The sequence below is a fragment of the Periophthalmus magnuspinnatus genome, chromosome 2, assembly GCF_009829125.3.
Source record: "Periophthalmus magnuspinnatus isolate fPerMag1 chromosome 2, fPerMag1.2.pri, whole genome shotgun sequence".
NCBI classification, from domain to species: Eukaryota; Metazoa; Chordata; class Actinopteri; order Gobiiformes; family Gobiidae; genus Periophthalmus; species Periophthalmus magnuspinnatus.
Genome location: NC_047127.1, coordinates 3,285,830 through 3,308,827, shown reverse-complemented (window position 1 = coordinate 3,308,827; position 22,998 = coordinate 3,285,830). Strand labels below are relative to the sequence as shown.

The window sequence follows — 22,998 nt, the reverse complement described above, 5'->3', positions numbered from 1 at the left end:
AAATCCCAAAGCTCATGACCAGCGCCTCCAGAGGTCAAACACCAAAACAACAGCTGCATAAAAGACCAAAATAGCGTAGATTTGTTGAAAAAAAAGAACTAGAACAACACTACAGTAGCCCTCGAGGGTCAGATGTCATTGCAATTCCCATTTCCTATTTTATTCCCACATTTATTCCCATCGGGTCGCTGTGTTTTCTATGTAAATGTCCAATTTAAAGCGCATGTGTACTGTATAAATCTGCGACGCTTTCAAAGGAAGGAAGTCGATGTCAAACTTGTCGGGAAAACGCCAAAAGGAGCTGCGGCGGGGTCATAATTGGAGAAGGAAAAACATTGATATTCCGGTGTTTCTTGTGGGATACAAACGCATACGAGCGCGCGCTAATTGGCTTTTAGGCCTGAGTGCTGCCTCCATCGGGCTCCATTATGTTCAAAGTGTCAAGGTGTCGGCGGGGGACTGGTCTGACCGGGCTTTACGTGGATTAAAGACGAACCGCCACGGACGCACTCCCTCAACAGTTTCACATTGTTTTTTTTTTCCACTATAGAAGGTCCCGCTTATTAAAAAAAACACAAAATAATTTCATAAAGTACAAGTATTTTGGTAAACGGTTTAAATTTTCATGTTTTTATACAGTGCTTTTCTACCTTTTAGCTTTAGTTCAGTAGAAATGGGCAGTTCCAGGGCTGAAATGATCCAAATGATTCTAGAAATGAAGGTGTGTGGGGTTTAAAAACACAGCGGAGCACTTCCTGTATCACCACATGATGACATCACAAGGTGGAACAGAGTGTTTTCAGTTTGAGAGAAGAGCTCAGCCTAAATATGCAGCTTTTTTTGGGGTGTTAAATACAGATTGTTTATATAAATGGACATAGCTAACCTGCTAGTGAGCATGTGCGCGCTAACGGCTCCATCGACTCTGGCGCCGATTCACTTTCTATTGAAAAACTGTAACTGCTGCTGTCAGACTCGTCATTTTTGGTTTTAAATGTTCGTATTAACTCACTCTACATGATCCTGGGGTTTTTATTTCACTATTTTGTCCGTAAATCATGATATGAACATTAAAAACAGACAAATCAGGCGTCTTCTTTTCCAGAGGTTTCTTCCGCCAGCGTTAGCAACAGGTTTGATTGACAGCGTTGCTAAGTGAACTTTCAAACGCTCCACCAACTGAGCGACTGTCGCCCCACACGACTTTATTATGTCTTAAATGTCTTCACTTTAATATTTTTAGATATAACGAAAATAAAAGAAAGGTACAAAAAACTGACTCTCTAACCTGAAAAAGAAATAAAGAGGCAACGGAAGGAAGGAAGAAGAAAAGGAAGGAAGGAGGAAAGGAAGGAAGGAGGAAAGGAAGGAGGAAATAGATGAGAAAAGGAAGGAGAAAAGGGAGGAGAAAAAAAGAGTAGAAAAGGAAGGAGATAAGGAACGAAGGAAGGGAGGAGAAAAGGAAGGAGGAAAGAGAGGAGGAAATAGATGAGAAAAGGAAGGAGAAAATGAAGGAGTAAAAAATCGTTACTTTTAAGGCTCATAAAAAATGTAGATAAATATACGATTTAGTCGCGCCCATTTTTATTTTTGCTAACTGTAGAATAAAAAATAAAAAATAAAATAAAAATAGAATTTCTAGAAAAATTAGAATTTCTTCCCGACGCAACGCCACGCATGTGCAATGCTTAGCCTCACTGCTCTGCTGTACCGCTGCTGCAGCCGCCGCTCATAGGTCCCGCCCCCTTGAGATCAAATTAAGTCGTATGTGGCGCTAACAACAACTAGCATGCTAACGCGCACTGATAATCTGTCAATAAAATACTTATTAATCACATATTTTGACACATCTGAACTGGGAAAAGACCCGTTTTGCTCAAATACATGTGAAGAAATCTGGTACGGGGCCTTTAAACGGTTTAAAATGCAACTACAGGAGCCCAAAAGGGTCAATTTTATGATAATTTATATAGAACATGAATATTTTGCTTAGTTACAGTTGCGACTTAAACTGTTAAATAATAAACTCAACTCGTGAACTCAAAAATGTCAAGTTTTCCTTCAGTTTTGAGCGGAGGTTAGAACGTGCTACTATTATTATCTTTTTTTTATAATGTAGAAAAGTAAATCTTTCATCTTTCACCTTCTTTTGTTGAAAAAATAAATTAAATTAAATAATAAAAAAAAAAACTGGCCTACTTCTGAACTGAAGGTTAAAAACTCCAAACAACCCCACACAATCGCACAAGGACAGCCCGGCGCGAGGACGGCCCACCTTTTCCATTTCCATCCTCCAGTCGCCCCGGTGTTGTCATGGCAACGGGAGGCGGGTGGGACAGGTGGAGGCGTTGCCATGGTGACAGAAGTGTGTGTATGTGTGTATTTGTGTGTGTGTGGTTTTTTTTGCTTTTTACCCTGCTCCACGAGGGTCTGTGCCGTCCGCGTCGCCTCTTGGAGCTTTCGGTACTTTTCAGGACGTTCTCTCTCGATAGCCTGTAAGAAAAAGATGGGGTTTTTTTTCAAATTTATAACAAAAACAGATAAAAAATTGACAAAATCGACGCTCTGAACTGTGATGTGTCGTATTATTTCACTGTTTTTTTAAAAATCTCACCCCACTGTGACATTTAAAGTCAAATTTCAGCCCAATTTTGGTTGTAACTTTCGCCATTTTGGAGTTCACAGCTGTATTTTAATAACAATACTATTATGTAACTTTACACCGTCTGCTTTGTCCAGAATGTTCCACACTATGGCATTAAACTTAAATTAAAGCAAGTGGCACTGCTAGAGGTGGAGGACAAGCTACAGGTCAGATCTGTGGTGAGGTGACGCCGCTTCACAGTAAAGATGAATGTTTTTGAAAGTGTTTTTCAGCAACATAAACAAACCTGTAAAAGAATAAATGTGAGACAGACACAGTAAAGCCGGACTGTGGAACATTCTAGGCAAAACACGAACATCTCCATAGTTACAGAGAAGGACATTAAAGGTACAGTATTTATTTAATCATCAGTTTGTCCTTATAATAATCCATAGTACTACTATTACTACTACGACTACTACTACTATAACAACTCAAACTATTACTACGACTACTACTACTACAACAACTCAAACTACTACTACTACTACTACAACAACTCAAACTACTAGTACTACAACTCAAACTATAACTACTACTACTACGACTACAACAACAACAACTACTACTACTAATACTAATACTAATACAACACCTCAAACTACTACGACTACTCCTATAACCCTGTGTTACTGTGTTTTCTGTGTACTGTATATTTTCGGTGTACTGTACTCCATGCATTACTGTGTTTTCTGTGTACTGTATATTTTCGGTGTACTGTATGTTTTGTCTGTACTGTACTCCGTGTGTTACTGTGTCTTCTGTGTACTGTACTCCATGCATTACTGTGTTTTCTGTGTACTGTATATTTTATCTGTACTATACTCCGTGTACTCTGCCCTCACATGTATCTCAGTCGTATTGTTCTTGTACTTTCATTAATCTCACTCCTGCTGCTCCGGTGCCTGTGACTTGTCCATTGTTGTTTTTGTGAAGTGTTTTTCCTCGTGTCGTTTGTGCGTCTTTGTGCGTTTGTGCGTCTTTGTGTGTCTTTGTGTGTTTGAGTTTTAACACAGTGTGAAAACTCTGCCATTTCAGCCCCGTGTCACAAATTAATGATAAATGGCCGACCCTTGTTATTGTGTGGACTACAGCGGCTTTTTGTGTATCTAAAATGTCACGTCGGCCGTGTGCAGAGCCGTGTGCAGAGCCGTGTGCAGAGCCGCTGCGCCGCGGTGAGTTTGTACAGTGATGTCTTTGACCTATTACAGCGCGGCGGATTTAAATAGTGAAGCCATTTACACAAACGCACAAACACTAAAATGAAACGTGACAAGGTTCAACTTTTTCTCGCGACACAAGTTATTCAAATTTGTAATGTCCTTTTCTTTAATATTGTGAAATAGTTGGACTAATTGGCTCAGTGCACCACAGCGCCCTCTACCTCTCTGTCAGCGCCACTACATCCTGTCCAGTTTTATATCTGGGAGGTTTTTGCAGAGTTACGCTAAAATGAGTAAATGTTTAAAGATCAGACAGTGGACAGGGTTAAGGGTCAGGGGTCAGAGGTTAGGGAGTTAGGGTCACATTGTGGAAAGGGAGTTACGGGTGGGTCAGAGGTCAGAATTTTGCGGGTTAGGGTCAGGCAGTGGACAAGGAACTGCAGGTGGGTGAGAGGTCAGAGGTTAGGGTTAAGCAGTGAACAGGGACGTTTGGGTGGGTTAGGGGTCAGAGGGCAGAGGTTATGGGGTTAGGATCAGACAGTGGACAGCGGGCTGCAGGTGGGTCAGGGGTCAGAGGTTAAGGTTAAGCAGTGGACAGGGAGCTCTGGATGGGTTAGGGGTCAGAGGGCAGAGGTTATGGGGTCAGGGTCAGAGAGTGGACAGGGAGCTGCAGGTGGAATAGGGGTCAGAGGTTAAGGGGTTAGGGGTTAGACAATGGACAGGGAGCTGCAGGTGATTCAGAGGTCAGAGGTTAGGGGATTAGGGTGAGACAGTGGATAGAGCTGCGTGGGTTAGGGGTCAGAGGTTAATGGGTCACGTAGTGGACAGGGAGCTACAGGTGGGTCAGAGGTAAAAAATTCAGGGGGTTAGGGTCAGACAGTGGACAAGGAGCTGCAGATGGAATAGAGGTCAGAGGTTAGGGGGTTAGGGTCAGAGAGTGGACAAGGAACTGCCGGTGGGTCAGAGGTCAGAGGTTAAGGGGTTAGGGGTTAGACAATGGACAGGGAGTTGCGTATAGACGTCACTGACAACATGTTTAACACTATACAAATAAAATTAATACTTCACCAGAGACACTTGAGATGTTTATGTCTCAATGCTAACGCTAATGCTAATTTAGAGGCATGATAAATATTAAAACAACACCACAAAGTTTCCCACACATAAAAATAATGGTGTAGTCTTTATTTTGATTACAAATTAATTAAAATAAAGGCTACAATTTTAATACGTTGTTTATTTTATGTTTTCCAATTTGAATAAAAGTGACTGCCTGTTAGCTTTCAGACACAGTAAGCTAGCTAACACGCTGCTGTGTACAGAGCCTATTTACGCACAAAGAAGGTTTTTATTTGTCATTTTAAACCTTAATTTAAGAAAAACAAATAAGATTTACTTGTATCAGTCTAAACATAACTAGTGCACAATTTCGACCAATTTTGACCTGTTTTTTTTAGATTAGACAGTTGCTAGGTAACAGAATGAAATTACATCTGGTGCCCGTGTCCAACCAGGAAGTAAAATGATAAACTTTTATTTTATTACCTATATAAAAACTAAAAATGCACTGTCTAACTTTTATGTTTTGACGATTTAAATAAAAGTGACTGTTAGCTTTGAGGCACAGTGAGCTAGCATTAGCATTAGCATTCATAAAAGTACATTTTGTAGCAGTAGCTTTTGTAGCAGAAGTAAGTAGTCGTTGTAGTGGCAGTACGTGCGTAGTAGTAAACTTTTGCAGTACTATTACTTGCATATACTACAAAAAAAATGTCAAAATACTGTGTGGATTGTTTACACTGATCGCTTTTACTTTATATACGAGTAAAATTACAATCACAAAAGTAGTGTTACATCCATTCCTGTGCCTAAAGAGTACATATTTTATACTTAAACTACACTTATATTAAAAATTGTGCTTTATTGTTGAATTAAATGTGAATAAACATAAAACTTAGCACTTATTTTTGCGCATTTATGCTTAAAATCCGGTCAGTGTGGATATATTAAAACGAGAGATGTTTAGATGAGTTCCAGTCTTGCCGGGGGCTTTGTTGGCCACTAGAGATTCTTCCTGTAATGATTATAAATAGATTTGTATGAACACGTAACATCACAGCTCTTTTTGAGTCGCTGAAGTGACAGTTACAGCTTGTGGACTCGAAGTAAACACGTTTTAAGATGGCTGCTTATTACTATGATTAAATAAAGTGTTCCTCTGTGGAAACCCTGGTGAGTCTCAGTCCAATGAGGTTCATCTCGTCTCCCGATTGTTTATTTTAATTGATTCTTTTATCAGATCAAGGTTTAGTTTGTTTTTATACCTGACAGGCAGGACGACAGCGCCATCTGCAGTCCGGCTTCTTCAGGATATTACCCCAGTGAGAGTAGAAAGGCCACGAAATACAGAAACGTGACTGCAAGACTGTGAACTGGGACGAGGGGGCCTTTCTACTGTGACACACCTGGGACACAGTCCTGAAGAAGTCAGACTGCAGGTGGCGCTGTTGTCAGAAAACAGTGTCAAAACTGGTTTAAATCAGCTGAAAACAAATTAAACCTTGTTGTGGTAGATTTGAATTGACAGTTATAAGATACAGAAAGGTACTGAAGTAGTAAAGTGCTGTACTTAAGTAGAATTTTCAGGTATCTGTACTTTACTTGAGGTTTTCTACAGTGGGTACTTTTTACTTATACTTGAGTACATTTGAGAGCAGTATAATAATAATAATAATAATAATAATAATAATAATTATTATTATTATTATTATTATTATTATAATAATAATAATTATTTATTTATTTATTTTTAATTTTTTTTACATTGGTCTGAAGTAGTTTTTACTTTTTATTCTTAAAGTACATTTTTAACCAGGTACTTAAATACTTTTACTTAAGTCGATTTTTTCATGTGGTACTTTTACTTTTACTTGAGTATCTGTACTTTTACTTAAGTAACAAAATGAAGTACTTCATCCACCTCTGGAAAGAAGGAGTCTGGTGTGTTGGAGAGTGATTTGTTTGAGTGAAGTGGAAAATAGACATGAGACGATACTGATATTTTATGTTACGATTACGATGGCCAACATAATTGCGATTAACGATAATATCACGATAACGATTTAAGTTACTGACAGTTTAAAAAATGTTATGGATATGAATAATTATACTTGTAATATTATTATGTAAAGTTCCAAGTTTAAACACCTTTTATATAATTGTTCTTTATCATCAGTGAAAAAAACTACGATCTGGCAGAGAAAATAATGGACGAACAGGGCCGTCAACAGAAATTTGGGGGCCCGGGTCAATTTGCCTCACATGGGCCCCCCTCTAATACAAATTAATTGGAAGAAGGTCCAATTCCGGGCTCCTAACACCCTGGGACACGGTACAACAGACCCTTTTGTCCTTTTGTGGATAAGTAGCTTTTTTTTAAAACATTCTGGCAATTCTCACGATCTAAAACGTCCCAGAAACGATTATTTTGCAGCCTTTTTTTGACGATATAACGATATTTTTGTTCATTGTCCCATCCCTCGTGGCAGAGTGGTTACCTGGACTTTGTCGTATAGTTCTTGGATGCTCCCGTCTTTTCGAGAGACAGAGAATTCCGGGCTTTGTAAAATGGCCTCTCCTCTGGTCATGTAGCTGTGCACCTCAGTGAAGTCCACGTCAAATCTAAAAACACACATTATTAAGACAAAACATTTAGTATTTAAAGGTGGATTAGGTTATTGCTTTGTGTAGAATGTTCCACAATATAGCATTACACTATCTACACGGAGGAAAGCAGGTCAGGCCAGATCTGTGGGGAGGCGTCACAGTAAGAATACATGTTTTTCAATGCTTTTTTTAGGGGGTTTTTTGGGATTAAAAACGCTCATAATTTAATAAAATGCAAGATATAGAGTAAAAATATTACTACTGCCCCTTTACATTCTCACCTTTAAATTCTCAAATAAATTAACCTTATTTTAACATATAAACATGAAGTTGTATAATCATATATTGTCGTCTTATTGGATTAAATTAAAGTACTTTTACTCAAGTAGATAAATGAGGTACATTTCCCAACTTTCTTGTAGGTATTTGAGAGAAAAAGTGATTTGTATTCAGTAGTATTCAGTGTCAACCACAGACTGTTTATATAAATGGACATAGCTAACCTGCTAGCCGCCACGTTCCAAATAGAAAGTGGCTCCAATTCACTTTCTATTGAAAAACCGTCGCCTTTCTCTTTGTACCTGCTGCTGTCAGACTCGTCATTTTGGTTTTAAATGTTCGTATTAACCCGCTCTACATGATCCTGGGGTTTTTGTTTCGCTATTGAGTCCATAAATCAAAAATATGAACATTAATAACAAACAAATCAGGCACCTATTCTGCGCTTTTCTCCTTTAATGTAAATTTTATGATGATTATTTGCGTTTTGATTTGTTGTATTGTGATTTTAATGCCTTTCTTATTCTGTAAAACACTTTGAATTACTTTGTGTATGAATCATACTATACAAATATCCCCAAGGTTTGATTGACAGCCTCGCTCCTGATTGGCTCTTTGGTTGCTATGATACTCGAGGTCGGACTTCCAAATACGAAACTCGGGTCCAAATTCGCTGCTATAACTGCTCTAGCCTCGATGAGCTTCACTTTAGTCCACTTTTTATACAGTCTGTGTCGCCAAAAAGATAAAACTTTATACTTAGACCTGTGTAACGTATTTATATTTGGACCATATACTTATATACTGCTGTTTAAATACTGCAAAAACACGGTAATGGGGGCATATGTCACAAAAGTAAAACAGCAGAAATAGCAGCCCCGTACTCCATCATTAACCCAGTGCCATGATACGGGGCATCTGGCTTTAACACAATGGCCCTCATCCAGAATTAGCAGAGGACAGGGACTACTTTTAGTGATTTGTCCTTGTTAAAATGGCGCAGGATACTACACGCTGTGACAGAAAGCAAAATATAAAAATACTTCTAGTACTAATGAGATAAAATACACTACGTTATATATATACGCACATCAGTAAACGAGCTAAAAGCTGAAACCAGAAACGGAATAATTAGCAAAGAGGTGCTTAAATAGAAGTGTACGGGATCTAATAACACACTGCTAATTAAGTATACGCATAGAAGTACAGTATATTCGGACTGGAGAAGCGATTGATTCATGGACAATACGAGAAACAAGAGGGATTTTTTTTTTATAACACAAAAAAAAAAAAATCACAAGTCTGCTCTGACGGTGGTGGATTGACGCAGGTGTGGAGTGCGTCACAGGCAGTTACTCAGTACAGGTGTGGGGGGAAAAAAAAGGGAAAAAGGAGTTGTAGTTTTAGCCGATTGTCGTACATTCTATATAATTTACTGTATGTTTGAGCCAGTCGTGATACTGTTGAGTTGTTGGGATGTATAAGACGGTGGTGCATCAGGATATATTTTGTGCTTGTGCTGCTGACAGAGACGTTTTTATGTACGTACAAGCCTAGAGGGAGGAGCAGTAATAATAAGGTGTTTGATGCATTCACGGTCCCACATTGCTACTGTTGTGTCTTTGGGATTCATTATTACAGAAGTGTTCTCTTGGCATCTGTAGTTAAAGCGTTTCAATCCACAACTCTGTCTGCGATGATGACTATATATTCACTTTTCAGGAAAAAACATGGGGAGAAGGGTCCAAAAGCAAAAATCGCACATGTCAAACTCAGGCCCGGGGACCAAATCTGGCCCGCGTTGGAATTATATTTGGCCCCGTGCATCGCTAATACTACAAATCCCAGAGTGCTTTGCTAGTACGCGCCTTCTTTTCTTTTGACACTCGTTAGTGACCAAGCTACTAGTCACTTTGGCCAAATTAATTGCTACAGAGAGACACATAATTTATAATTTTCAATAAACATTCAATTTGACCAGCGAATTTGGCTTAGTTTTTAATTTTAGTCCAGTGTGAATTTGAGTTTGACACCTCTGGCATAGACTGTATATATAAATGAACATAGCTAACCTGCTAGCCGCCGCGTTCCAAATACAAAGTGAGTGTGTTTGCGCTTCCGGCTCCATCGATTCTGGCCGCAATTCACTTTCTATTGAAAAACTGTGTCCTCTCTCTGTACCTGCTTCTGTCAGACTCGTCATTTTGGTTTTAAATGTTCGCATTAACCCTCTACATGATCCTGGGGTTTTTATGTCATTATTTTGTCCGTAAATCAAGATATGAACATTAATAACAGACAAATCAGGCGCCTTCTTTCCCTGACGTCTCGCCTGTTAGCCTTAGCAACAGGTTTGATTGACAGTGTTGCTAAGCGCCCGCTCTGTGCTAAACCAGCGGTGCGGGCGGGAAGGGGCGTTACCTTCAACAGCCTCGCTCTGGATTGGTTGTGTGGTTGCTATGACACTCGTGGTTTATACAGTCAATGGTTCAAAGTTATACAGTTCTATATTAAATGTAATGGCCAAAATTTGTAGATTTGAATTGCCGTTACATTTAAACACAAATAGTAAACACTTTTCTTTATTGCACAACGGAATTGTCTTCTAACTACAACTAAAAACTAACTTTCCTAATGCGCTATTCTGGCAAAAACATATTTGGCAAGGAAATCATAAAAAGTATAAAAGTGTAAATGACATGTCAAATAAAACGTTTGACTACGTGCCCTCGACTACACAGAGGAGCACAAAACAACTGGCTATTCCACCTATTCACACACACATTCAGACACCAGTGTACACAGAAAACTGGGGACAACGGGGGTTAAGTGTCTTGCCCAAGGACATAACAACAGCGTTCATCTGTAAGAGCTGGAATCGCACCGCCAACCTGTAAATCAACAAATGTAACCGCTCTCTTTAAGATGTTTATGTCGAGAGCGGGATTCGAAGCACCAACATTCAGATAAACTCATCCTCCCAACTGAGATACTGTCGCCTTGCTGTTACGCTCTTGGGCAAGACACTTCCATCAATGCAGTAATGAATACAGAATTACTATAGTACTAATTTGAAAATAGAAAAAAATTGAGGTCAGGGTCCGAAAGTTACTATAAACAGTCTCTATTAACTACAAGAACTTACCTGCTGAGGTACGTTAGCAGAAATGGATGCATGAAACTAAATTTGCCATAAAAGTTAGTCTCAAATTGAAGTATTTCTAGCGATAATAATGTTATATTGTACTACTACTACGTCTACTACTATTTCTACTACTTCTGTTCCATATATATGTCGGCACGTACCTTTTCCTGAGCTCAGAATCCACCACGACCTGTCTCTTCTTCTGCGGCGGAGGTGATTCCCGGGTCTGCCTCAGTGCTGCCACCTTCTCCCTGGAGACCTTGGTAACGGTCGTCGTGGTGACAGAGGAGTGCACTACCTCGGTCTGCTGCGAGGCCGTGATGCTCGACGACAGCTATACATCAACGGGGGGGGGGAAAGAAAAGTTAGACAAACACGGAGGTCTCAAAGCGGCGATAAGACTCCGTGTGTGTTTGTCATATTCCGGGGCAGGTGATGTTGTGACGGGTGATGAGACGAGGGAAGAGCGACGGTGGATTGTGTATCTGAGCGGGTACGAGCGGTGATTTGGGAGTACGCACGAGAAAAGACTCATCGCAATCGGATCGTAATTTGCAAATTTTATGCAAACGACAACATATCCTGTCGTTTTCTGCATAAATTTTGCAAACCGTGGATCTATAAGAATAAGAACGGAGTAAAACACGTCGCCTTTGTCCCTGTGTGACATCGACTAGTGGACGCTTCAGGTACTGCAGCTCCGAGGAGTCCCAGCACGTGAAGCAGGGGCGTCAAACTCATTTTCACAGAGGGCCACATCAACAAAATGGTTGCTCTCAAAGGGCCAGATGTAACTTTAACACAGTATAAATGTAACTAAATATAACCAAATATAATACAAAATAAATGCAAGTACTTTTTTAATCTTGTTAATTAACCGTTTCTGTATTTATTACTTATTCAAGTTACAAATATTGGATATGGATTTGGATAGATATGAAAAAGTGTTTGTGTAACTGTGTATTTCCAGTTCAGACAGTCATACCTTTTATTTTACTTTGTCGCGGGCCACATAAAATGACGTGGCGGGAAACACTTGGCCCACGGGCCTTAGGTTTGACACATGTGACCTAAAGTATTGTTTGTGTAATCCCTCGGTCATGCAGGTCTGATTCAGAGCATAAGTGACAGGAATATGGCCCTGAGACATAATCTTTCATCCTTAGACCCAAAGCAAACAGGAAACAAAGAGAACAATAGTCTGCCATTACAGGTTGAATAGCGTTGTTAAGGCTGAAACTGGAGATAATAGCTGTTTACCGTTTCAGTGTTGTTAGCTCCTCACTTCAGACAGATATAATGCAGAGTTCACGAGCTGACAGATTTAATTTAATCTTTTGCCATAGAACACAATGCATCTTTTATGAATTCAAACCGACAGGGCATCCAGCTTTCACAAAAGTCGGATTTTGTAGGATTCTTGTATTTATTTTTGTATTTTCACAACAAGAACTTCCAAACATCAACTAAAAATCCTAAAAATTAGCTTGTAAGATTTAGCCTGGCCCTGCTCTGAGTCTGTGCTAGCTCTGCTCTGATTGGTCAGAACTGATCACATGGTGCACGGTTGCTAGGCTAATATTCAGGAAGTAATGTAGAATTATGACAGGCCACTGAAAACAATGCGCTGCCATCTTTGGTTCATGTTCCATTACACTTCCACGCTGCAGACACACACTGTACAAACATTATAAAAATATTCTTGTGCCAGGTTTGTGAAGTTGTAGTGTACAGTTTTGTATTATGCCTTTGTATATTTATAGAAAATCGCCTCGCGGGAGCATAGGTGATGTATGTTTGTGTTCAAAAAGGGCCCAAGAGAGATCCCTAAATTACTTACAGGTCCTATATTACGTAAAATTGACTCTTGTGAGTTTAAAGTCGAGTTATAATGTTGTTTCCTCCTCAAAAACAGACCTGGAGTTGTGTTTTGTTTCATTCACACACTTTATTATTAGTCTGTCTACAAAACGCTCTGTTCCACCTTGTGATGTCATCAAGTGGTACAAAAGTTTTCAAGTTAACGGCTCCTTTTACCTTTAGTTCAGTAGAACATTGGTAATTCCAGGGCTGAAATGATTATCCAAATGATTCTAGAAATGAAGGTCCGTGGAGTTTAAAAACACAGTGGAGCACTTCCTGTTTCACCACATGATGACATCACAAGGTGGAACGGAGTGTTTTCAGTTTGAGAGAAGAACAAAACACAACTCCAGGTCTGTTTGTGACGAGAAAACAACATTAGAACATGGTACAAATCTCCAAAAAGACGATTTTTTTCTTCTTTTTTTTTGCGTAACACCTCCTCTTTAACCTAGAACTAAACCAGGACTGAACAAAGACTAGAACAGGACCAAGTGTAAAAAATAAACGGACAAACTCGAGCAACACACAATATGTTTTTGAGTATTTGAATTCGGCTAACGGGCTCCATCTGCACGCCGAGTTCACGCTTGAGACTCCCCATATGTGTCTCGCTTTTTCGATCTGCACAGTTACGCTGATTTGGCAGGATTCACTCGATACAATATGGAAACGTACACTTCCCGTTACAGAGGGAAAAACGACAAAAAAGTGCGATGTTTTTGAGGAAAGGAGTGGGTTTTGTCAGGGGAGTCGACAGTAGGGGACAAAGGAGTCTATTGTCCCGGGTCCCAGAGTCTTAGGGGGCCCAGAGTTTGACTGTCTTACTATTAATTTATATTATAGGGGGCCCGTGTGAGGTTTTGCCCCGGGCCCCCATATTTCTTTTGACGGCCCTGGATAATGTGGATATGAGTTTAGAATATGAACGTAAAGGGACAAAATTATGCTGTTTTCTGATTTAAAGCTCACAAGGGTCAATTTTGCGTAATCTAGGACCTTTAAGAAGACAAGAAGAAAGTTTAAGAGCAATGTACAATACACTGGTTAAAAAAAAAGACTGGAAACCAGAGGGTCATTGGTTCAAATCCTGTGTAAAATGACATTGTGTCTCTGAGCAACACATTATTAAATTAAATTATGCTTATTTTAGAATAGGCCAAAATAATACGAAACAAGGACTGAACCAGGACAAAACCAGGACTAAACCAGGACTAAACCAGGACTGAACCAGGACGAAACCAGGATGAAACCAGGACTAAACAAGGACTAAACAAGGACAGGACCGGGACCAGACCGGGACTGAACTGGGACTAAACTAGGACTAAACCAGGACTAAACCAGGACAAAACCAGGACTAAACTAGAACAAAACCAGGACTAAGCCAGGACTAAACCAGAACCAAACCAGGACTAAACCAGGACTAAACCAAGACTAAACCAGGACTAAACCAGGACTAAACCAAGATCATTCCAGGACTAAACCAGGACTAAACCAGGACCAAACCAGGACTAAACCAGGACTAAACCAGGACTAAAACAAGACTAAACCAGAACTAAACCAGAACTAAACCAGGAGTAAACCAGGTCCTAAACCAGGACTAAACCAGGACTAAACCAGGTCTAAACCAGGACTAAACCAGGACTAAACCAGGTCTAAACCAGGACTAAACCAGGACTAAACCAGGTCTAAACCAGGACTAAACCAGGACTAAACAGGATTGGACCAGGACTAAACCAGGACTAAACCAGAACCAAACCAGGACTAAACCAGGACTAAACCAAGACTAAACCAGGACTAAACCAGGACTAAACCAGGACTAAACCAAGATCATTCCAGGACTAAACCAGGACTAAACCAGGACCAAACCAGGACTAAACCAGGACTAAAACAAGACTAAACCAGAACTAAACCAGAACTAAACCAGGAGTAAACCAGGTCCTAAACCAGGACTAAACCAGGACTAAACCAGGTCTAAACCAGGACTAAACCAGGACTAAACCAGGACTAAACCAGGTCTAAACCAGGACTAAACCAGGACTAAACCAGGTCTAAACCAGGACTATCAGGAGGCGGGTCTCTGAAGTTCAGTGTCGGTGCAAAATTGTTGATTTAACCAACAAAAAATCAGAAAATCAAACCAATGAAAAGTCAATAAAAGCCACGCAGATCAATCAACATAACACCTGCACAATCTGACATGGAATCCAGGGGGCGCCAGAGTCTAATTATAATGAAATTCAGCCACAAAAATGTTCTATTCTCAAAAAAAAAAAGCTGATTTTGTTGTTGTTGTGTTGTTGGCCTAAATAATTCACTTTCCACGCACACAGTGACAGTCAGCGGCGTGGTCGGAGTGGGCTCAGGTCTGCTCGCTCTAATGACGGTTAAAATCCCACAGACCGGTGGACGGGACACTCCTGCTGCCATGGCAACGGCTGCTGCGTGTGTGTGTGTATGTGTGTGTGACGGGACGAGATGTGTGCGCGTGTGCTACGGAGGTCGATGTGCTAATTATCCGACTGATTACAATGAGCAAGCAAGTCAATGGAGACAAAGCCGAGAGAAGAGACCGAGCGACGACGGCGAGGAATAACCGCACGAAGGAGGCGAAAACGATACTTAAAGGTCGTTTATCACACAAAACTGACTCCTGTGAGCGTTAAGTCGTGTTATAATGTTGTTACCTCGTCAAAAACGCACCTGGAATTGTGTTTTGTTTCATTCCCACGTGTTTGAGTCACACTTTATTATTCGTCTGTAACATCTCCAAAGCTCAAAATGCGACGTTCCACCTCGTGATGTCATGAAGTGGTAGTTTTCAAGTTAACAACTCCTTTTACCTTTAGTGAAGTAGAGATAACTGGCAATTCCAGAGCTGAAATGATCCAAATGATTCTATAAATGAAGGCGTGTGGAGTTTAAAAACACAGCGGAGCACTTCCTGTATCACCACATGATGACATCACAAGGTGGAACAGAGCGTTTTCAGTTTGAGAGAAGAACTCAGCCGAAATATGAACGGTTTGTGTGTTTTGTTTCATTCACACATGTTTAACACACACAAAAAAAACAAACCTGCAGGTATCGATACCCTTTCAGTATCGATACCTGCTCAAACGAGTATCTAGTCCTTAGTATCGAGTATTATCCTCTTGAACGTGTGGAGCTGTTGGGTTATTTTGGGCCACAGACGGGGCTAATCGATGGCGATGGCGCAGCATTAGCCTGAGTCAGGGACAATTGACTCCTCAGATTGACGACTCGATTAACGGGTCTGTACAGTCTCTGGACGAGCGGGTCTTTACACCGGAGACGCCGCGGTCTTTACGCTAACCAAATACCGACGATGGATTTATCAACCTCGCTCCCCGTCGCAGAAAAACGTAATCCGATTTAGGCCTGAGATCAAATATATATTGTCTGTTTTAATTTGGTAAAGTGATCTCTGTGGTGATTGTGACGCTTAGACACAAGGGAAAAAAAATCAAATTGCGTTACTCAGCTTTATTTTTTTACGATTATTCTATACGTTTTGCGGCTTTAAACCCCTCACCACACACTTTATACACTTTTCTCACACAGGCGTTAACATTTTCTCACGTTTCTCTCTCGTTTAAACTCTCTCAAAGCGTTAATAAAACTGGAGATGTGTCGTCTCGAACAGCAGTGATTAAAGATCGCTCAAAAACTTCAGGGGGTAAATGAGAAGGAAACGACGATAACACGGGTAAAAGCTCCGTCGGTTTCGCAGAATGGGTTTGTTTTAAAAAGTCTTTGACGTTGGCACATTGGCACGTTGCAAAGCCAAGACTGAAATGTGAAAAATATGATGAACCAATGCATGAATGAACAGGTTTGTAGAGGTTTAAACTGTAAGTACAACACCGTTTCTGCTTTTGTCTTTGCGATTTGACAACTGCGCCAACTCAAACTGCAATTTCAATTCGTTTGCGATACTTTGTGCAGACTATTACACATTTAAACTCTTTTTAATTACTACTTTTGACTAATATTCTTGTACGTTTAGCTGGACTCAACAGATCTAAGGATTAATCCCCAAAAAACTACAGTTGTCCCTCGCTTTTTTGTGCAATTTTTCATGCTTTTTTACATTGTATTAACGCGCACTGTGCTCTGCGTCCTGATTGGCTAAGGGACTGTAGATGTTTGTCCATCAGTCTCCACCCACAATGTCGATGAAACGTTCTGCACCGACGAAGGTTTGAACTTTGAGAGAGTTTAAACGAGAGAGAAATGTGAGAAAATGTTAACACCTGTTTTAGAAAAGTGTATAAATCAGTTGGTCTCAAACTCAAATTATCATCAGGTATTCCACAAAAAAAAAAAAAAGCTTCGTTAAAATCTTCTCAAACGTCATCGCTATTTGCAAAATACATGAGGAAATACGCCAATTCTCGTGGATTTTATGGATATACGTCGTTATTTGTTGAATCTTTTGTGACGGGAGTACACAGCGCGAGTGACACGTGTCCTGCGGGCCGTAAAATATCGTCTCGCGGACCGCAATTAGCAACCGGGCCGCGTGTTTGAGACTCCTGGGATAAAGTGTGTGGTGAGGGGTTTTACAGCTGCAAAACATAGAGAATAATTGTAAAAAAATAAAGCTGATACTTCACGGATTTCGCTTATTTCGGGTTATTTTTAGAACGTGACCCCCGCGATAAACCAGAGACCTCCGTGTTCACATTTGCTTTCATTTTAACCGGCAAATTTCCACGTTTTATTCAGGAACGACGGCATTATCCAAACACCAAGACGCTTTATTGACGCGACTGTTTCCTCGTCATCTGCACTGAGGAGTATTTAACGTCGTTTCATAGCCCGTTCGCCTTCTTGAATAAAAGTTTATGAGTATTTACGACTCCGTTTTAATAAAAGTGCCACTTCATCCCGCCTCCTCTCCCGTCGCGCCTCCTCCTTCGTGATCTTTACTCGCCTTTTCCATCCCCCTCGCGCTAATGACCATCTGAACCAGCCTGGACTTGTTTATGCATTTGTTTCCATATCTTTAGTCTTCCGATAATGTCTCTGGAAATCTCATAAATCACTCCCACCGTACAGGCGTCCTCGGGGAAGCTTAAGTGCGGCCCAAGTAGCGTTCACTGCTAAGCTATTACTGTCCGAGTCCCCGGGGCCCCCCCAAGTCCAATAGAAACATAATATGCCTCGTATCCATAGAGTGTAATATCAAAGACGCTGTTTTTCTTCCAGCTGATGGGCCAACAATAAAGATTTTAAAGCGAATAGACGGTGAATGTGGCGGAACATAATCTAGAGTCATGTAGAACAGGACGGAGAGCTGAGGTTTGAACGTGCTGCAGGGGAGGTTCTTAAGTGATGCTCCAGCTTTGAAATCAGTGCAATATAAGGACTAGAATGTTCTGATACTGATACTCGGGCTTAGTGTACTTGTTAGTGTACTTGTTAGTGTACTTGTTAGTGTACTTGTTAGTGTACTTGTTGATGCTGGTTTCATATCCAGGGGTGTAGCACCAAATGCTAGAAATCGTTACACACTACACTACTATGTCCTGGTTTAGTCCCGATTTAGTTTGTGTCTAGGCAGTTAAGTCCCAGTTTAGTCCTGGTTTAGACCCAAGCTCATTTAGTCCTGGTTTAGTTCTGGTTTCGTTCTGGTTTAGACCCAAGCTCATTTAGTCCTGGTTTCGCTCTGGTTTAGTCCCCGTTTAGTCCCCGTTTAGTCCTTGTTTAGTCCCTGTTTAGTCCCTGTTTAGTCCCGGTTTAGCCCTGGGTTAGTTCTGGTTCCGTCCTGGTTTTGTCTTAGTTTAGTCCTGGCTTAGTCTTGGTTCCGTCCTGGTTCCGTCCTAGTTTAATCCTGGTTTAGTCCTGGTTTAATCCTGGTTTAGTCCTGGTTTTGTCCCAGTTTAGTCCCAATTTTGTCCTTTTTAGTCCCGATTTAGTTTGAATCTATACAATTAAGCCCCAGTTTAGACCCAAGCCCATTTAGCCCTGGTTTAGTTCCAGTTTAATCCCAGTTTCATCCCGGTTTAGTCTTGGTTTAGTCCTGGTTCATTCCTGGTTTAGTCCTAGTTCAGTCTCAGTTTCGTCCTAGTTTAGGTCTTGGTTTAGTCCTGGTTTCATCTTGTTTTCGTTCAGGTTTAGACCCAGTTTAGTCCTGGTTTAATCCCGCTTTAGACCCAATCTGATAATTGCCATTTTAAAACAATTATCTCTCCGTTGGCTCAGACATCACGCCGTCCCGTACAGCAGACTCCTCCTTTCGCCGCACGTCTGCAAACCTCTGCACGTGTGAATCCCCGTCCTCTCCTCCCTGTCACACTCTGTATAAATAGAGCTGTAAGGAGAAGTCATGGGGTTGTATTGTATTACTCATCCTTAGCACACTTACTCACAGCCTATTTCCTCCTCCTCTCCAATAAAGTGGCTTTTTATCATGCTCCATTCAAATCCCATTTAGTCCTCGGGAAACAGACCGACGCGTTTGCTCAGGAGAAAAAGTCAGACCGTCAGGTAAATGAACGTAAAGCACGGTTCAAATATTGGAACGTTTGCGTGGCGGGTTGTTTGCTAATCGGTTAAGTGCCCCCAGTGAGCAAAGTTATGTAAAATCCCATGGTACATACTCGATAAAAAAACGTATCAAAGGTCCTATATTACGCAAAACTAACTCTTGTGAGGTTTAAGTCGTGTTTTAATGATGTTTTAGCGACGCGATTGGTGGATTTGGAGCGTCAGACCCCGCCCCCCAGCTCAGGACAGGAGGAAATGAAGAGGTAAAAACGACAAAAAAAGTGTGGGATGGTGCGGTCGCTGTGGTGATACGACACGAGAGATGAGAGAGAAACCGTCGAGACTTTTGTTCCCGACGCAAAAGTGAGTCCAGAGTGATGTAATTGTGATTTATATATAGTTAATAGATGTAACTACCAAAATAAGTATATAAAATGATGTTAGTCTCGACTTAAATGTGCATTGTGGAACTTTTCTGGTGGGCGGTCGGGTCTATCACCATTGTTCCTACACCAGGGATGTTCCACAGTCTGGCATTAACGCATCAATCTACTCTTTTTTTGTATTACAGTTGTTTTTATTGCGCGACGATACCTTGAAAAACATGTACTTTTACTCTGAGCAGACTCGCCTCTCCACAGATCTGGCTTGAAGCTTGAAGCCTTGTAGTGCAATCTGCTCGTCTTCATCAAAATGCACAGGTTAAAGGTCAAACCGGTGGATATTTAGGCAAAGTGTGTCCATGTTACCTTTCTTACGTGATTGTTGCTACGTTCGTTACGGTTTTTATCTTGAAAATTGTCCGCGAGTGTGAAATGTCGACTTCTTACATCTGTTAAAAGGTCCTATATTACGCAAAACTGACTCTTGTGAGCTTAAAGTCATGTTTTAATGTTGTTATTTCCTCAAAAACAGACCTGGAGTTGTGTTTTGTTTCATCTCCAAAGCTCAAAATGCTCCGTTCCACCTTGTGATGTTACAAAGTGGTCATTTTCAAGCTCATTTTTACCTTTTCTTCAGTAGACATCAGCAACTCCAGAGCTGAAATGATCCAAATGATTCTAGAAATGAAAGTGTGTGGAGTTTAAAAACACAGTGGAGCACTTCCTGTATCACCACACGATGACATCACAAGGTGGAACAGAGCGTTTTCAGTTTGAGAGAAGAACTGAAAACCACAAATCCAGGCCTGGTTGATGAGAAAACAACATTAGAACATAGATTAAAAAACAGCGTAATACTTGGCCCTTGTCTTCGTCTGCCTTCTCATCTCCATGGAGATGCTGTTGCTTTGTCTGAAATGTTCCACAGTATGGCATTATGTTATTATCTTTCCTTTATTCACGCACAGGTTTTGTTGCTAAAATTCCCCAGAAATCGATGCGTTCTAATCCGTGTTTTTCTCCATGGAGCTTGAAAAGTTTAATGCCATACTGCGGAAAAACCCTTTATTATTAGTCTTTTTACATCTCCAAAGCTCAAAACGCTCTGTTCCACCTTGTGATGTCACGAAGTGGTAGTTTTCAAGTTACTTTTTACCCTTTCTTCAGCAGAGATTAGCAATTCCAGACACGGAAATGATCCAAATGATTCTAGAAATGAAGGTGTGTGGAGTTTAAAAACACAGTGGAGCACTTCCTGTATCACCACATGATGACATCACAAGGTGGAACAGAGCCTTTTCTGGTTGAGAGGCTAAATATGCAGTCTAAGCATGGACTCCCAGACTTCCCCACCCCAGACACTTCCTCCAGCTGCTCCAGTGGGACCTTCAGATGTTCAGCAAATTAATCCTCGCACAGTTAATTTTAAATCCAAAATTCTTTTAAAATTTCAAACCTTTTATTATGAAAGCTTGTCCAAAAACGCTCGGAATCAGCCGGACGAACACTATTTATAATCTTCGTATGGTAACGGCAAAATGTTTGTGAGCAGAGCAATAACAGCCTCATTGAAAGACGGTATCGATCGTCGCGTAAGATGCACTGGTTTAATCAGTGTTGGCCGCTTTGCTCCGCACTCCAAACCCATCTATTCTGAAGCTATTGTCACCAACCACCAGCACTGCCTCAGCACTGCCCACCTCAGCAGCAGCAGAACCGTCAGCCTCCTCAGCCTCTCCATCTCCTCCTCCCCTGGTAAAGTTTATAAATCTCGTCTTTCATCTGGGTTCAAGCGACAACTGCTCATGGTTTAGACTTGGTTTTGCCCTGGTCTACTCTACTATGGAGCTTTTATAGGGTCCACGGCGTGTTTGTCTCCATGGAGATGTTATTGCGTTGGCAGGAATGTTCCTCAGTATGGCATTAAACGTCTAGAGCTTGCATTTGTTAAATTACAGAGGTGTTTATTGCTAAAATGAGTTGCCTCTTCACAGATTTGGCCTGTACCATGGCCTGGTGGTGATTGAGCACTGGGTTTAGTTCTAATCCCAGTTTAGTCCTGGTCTAGACAATTTTGTCCTGGTTTCGACCTGGTGTGGACCTGGTTTCGGCCTGGATTTAATCCTGTTTAGTCCTGGTTTACTGCTGGTTTAGTCCTGGTTTAGTCCTGGTTTAGTCCTGGTTTAGCTCTGATTTAGTCCTGGTTTAGCCCTGGTTTAGTCCTGGTTTAGCTCTGATTTAGTCCTGGTTTAGCCCTGGTTTAGTCCTGGTTTAGTCCTGTTCTAGTCCTGTTTTAGCCCTCTTTTAGCCCTGCTTTAGCCCTCGTTTAGTCCTGTTTTAGCCCTCTTTTAGCCCTGCTTTAGCCCTATTTTAGCCCTGCTTTAGCCCTATTTTAGTCCTGTTTTAGCCCTCTTTTAGCCCTGCTTTAACCCTCTTTTAGCCCTGCTTTGACCCTGTTTCATTCCAGTTCTGCCCTCTCACTCTCTCATCTCTCTCATCGTCTCTTACCTGTGCTATGCTGAGGTCCAGACTCTGCAGGAGCCGCTCCCAGCGCTGGGCGAGACTGTCCAGACGGGCCTCCAGTTTACAGGCCATGTCCTTGTCCTTCACACTGGAGAGCAGGTCCTGACTCATGGAGCACAGCTTGTCCATGGTGGGCCGCTTCACCTCCAGCTCGCTCTTTAACATCTGCAACCGCGCAAAAAGAAACGCTCCATTTAAAACACTGGGATTGGGTCATATCGGTTCAGTCGATATCCTGGTTAAACATATAAATCTATGTAAAAAGACTATTTCCAGGGCGTAATTGGCCCAGAAAGTCGCATAATATTTGAATTTTATCATAACATAACAGCTCCATAACACATTTGGATCAGTTTTGTCTTATTTTTTATCTTATTTAATGAAAATACCCTGGTATCCGTTGATATGCTACACTTTTTTTGCTATTTTGCCCGTCACAAAATGAACTTCGATGAACTCTCTGTTGGGCCGTTGACCACCTAAAATTGTAGAAAAAGTCGTCGAGGGGTAATGGAAGGACGGACTCTGGGAATTTAAGCTCATAGGTGACAACAGCAATGACCCCGTATGATTTTTAGTTTGTATCAATCGTAATACGAAGAGAAACTGAAATAGCTGTAGGTGCCAACGTATTACAAGGCTGGAAGGTCATCCAAAAAAAGCATTATTTGCAGGAAAAACTATTACTATATGTTATTATGTTTCCTGTTTTAATCTCAGGAAACATAATGACATATAGAAGGAACCACTCATCCCATTCAATGATGTTTGTGCTGAGAGCGGGTTTCGAACCGGGAACCTTTGGGTAAGAGGACG

General features: G+C 41.0%; 1 protein-coding gene across 13 annotated transcripts in view; it reads right to left on the bottom strand.

The window, feature by feature from the left end:
- dmd (dystrophin) overlaps positions 1–22,998 on the bottom strand; it is a 500,656-nt gene that overhangs the window by 235,336 nt on the left and 242,322 nt on the right. For all 13 annotated transcript variants that reach the window (XM_055226238.1, XM_055226248.1, XM_055226250.1 and 10 more), the window contains 4 exons: positions 22,168–22,347; positions 11,059–11,231; positions 7,365–7,488; positions 2,415–2,493 (listed from right to left, as the gene is read on the bottom strand). In XM_055226238.1, the coding sequence (XP_055082213.1) occupies positions 2,415–2,493; positions 7,365–7,488; positions 11,059–11,231; positions 22,168–22,347 (556 nt within the window). The remainder of the gene's footprint in view (positions 1–2,414; positions 2,494–7,364; positions 7,489–11,058; positions 11,232–22,167; positions 22,348–22,998) is intronic.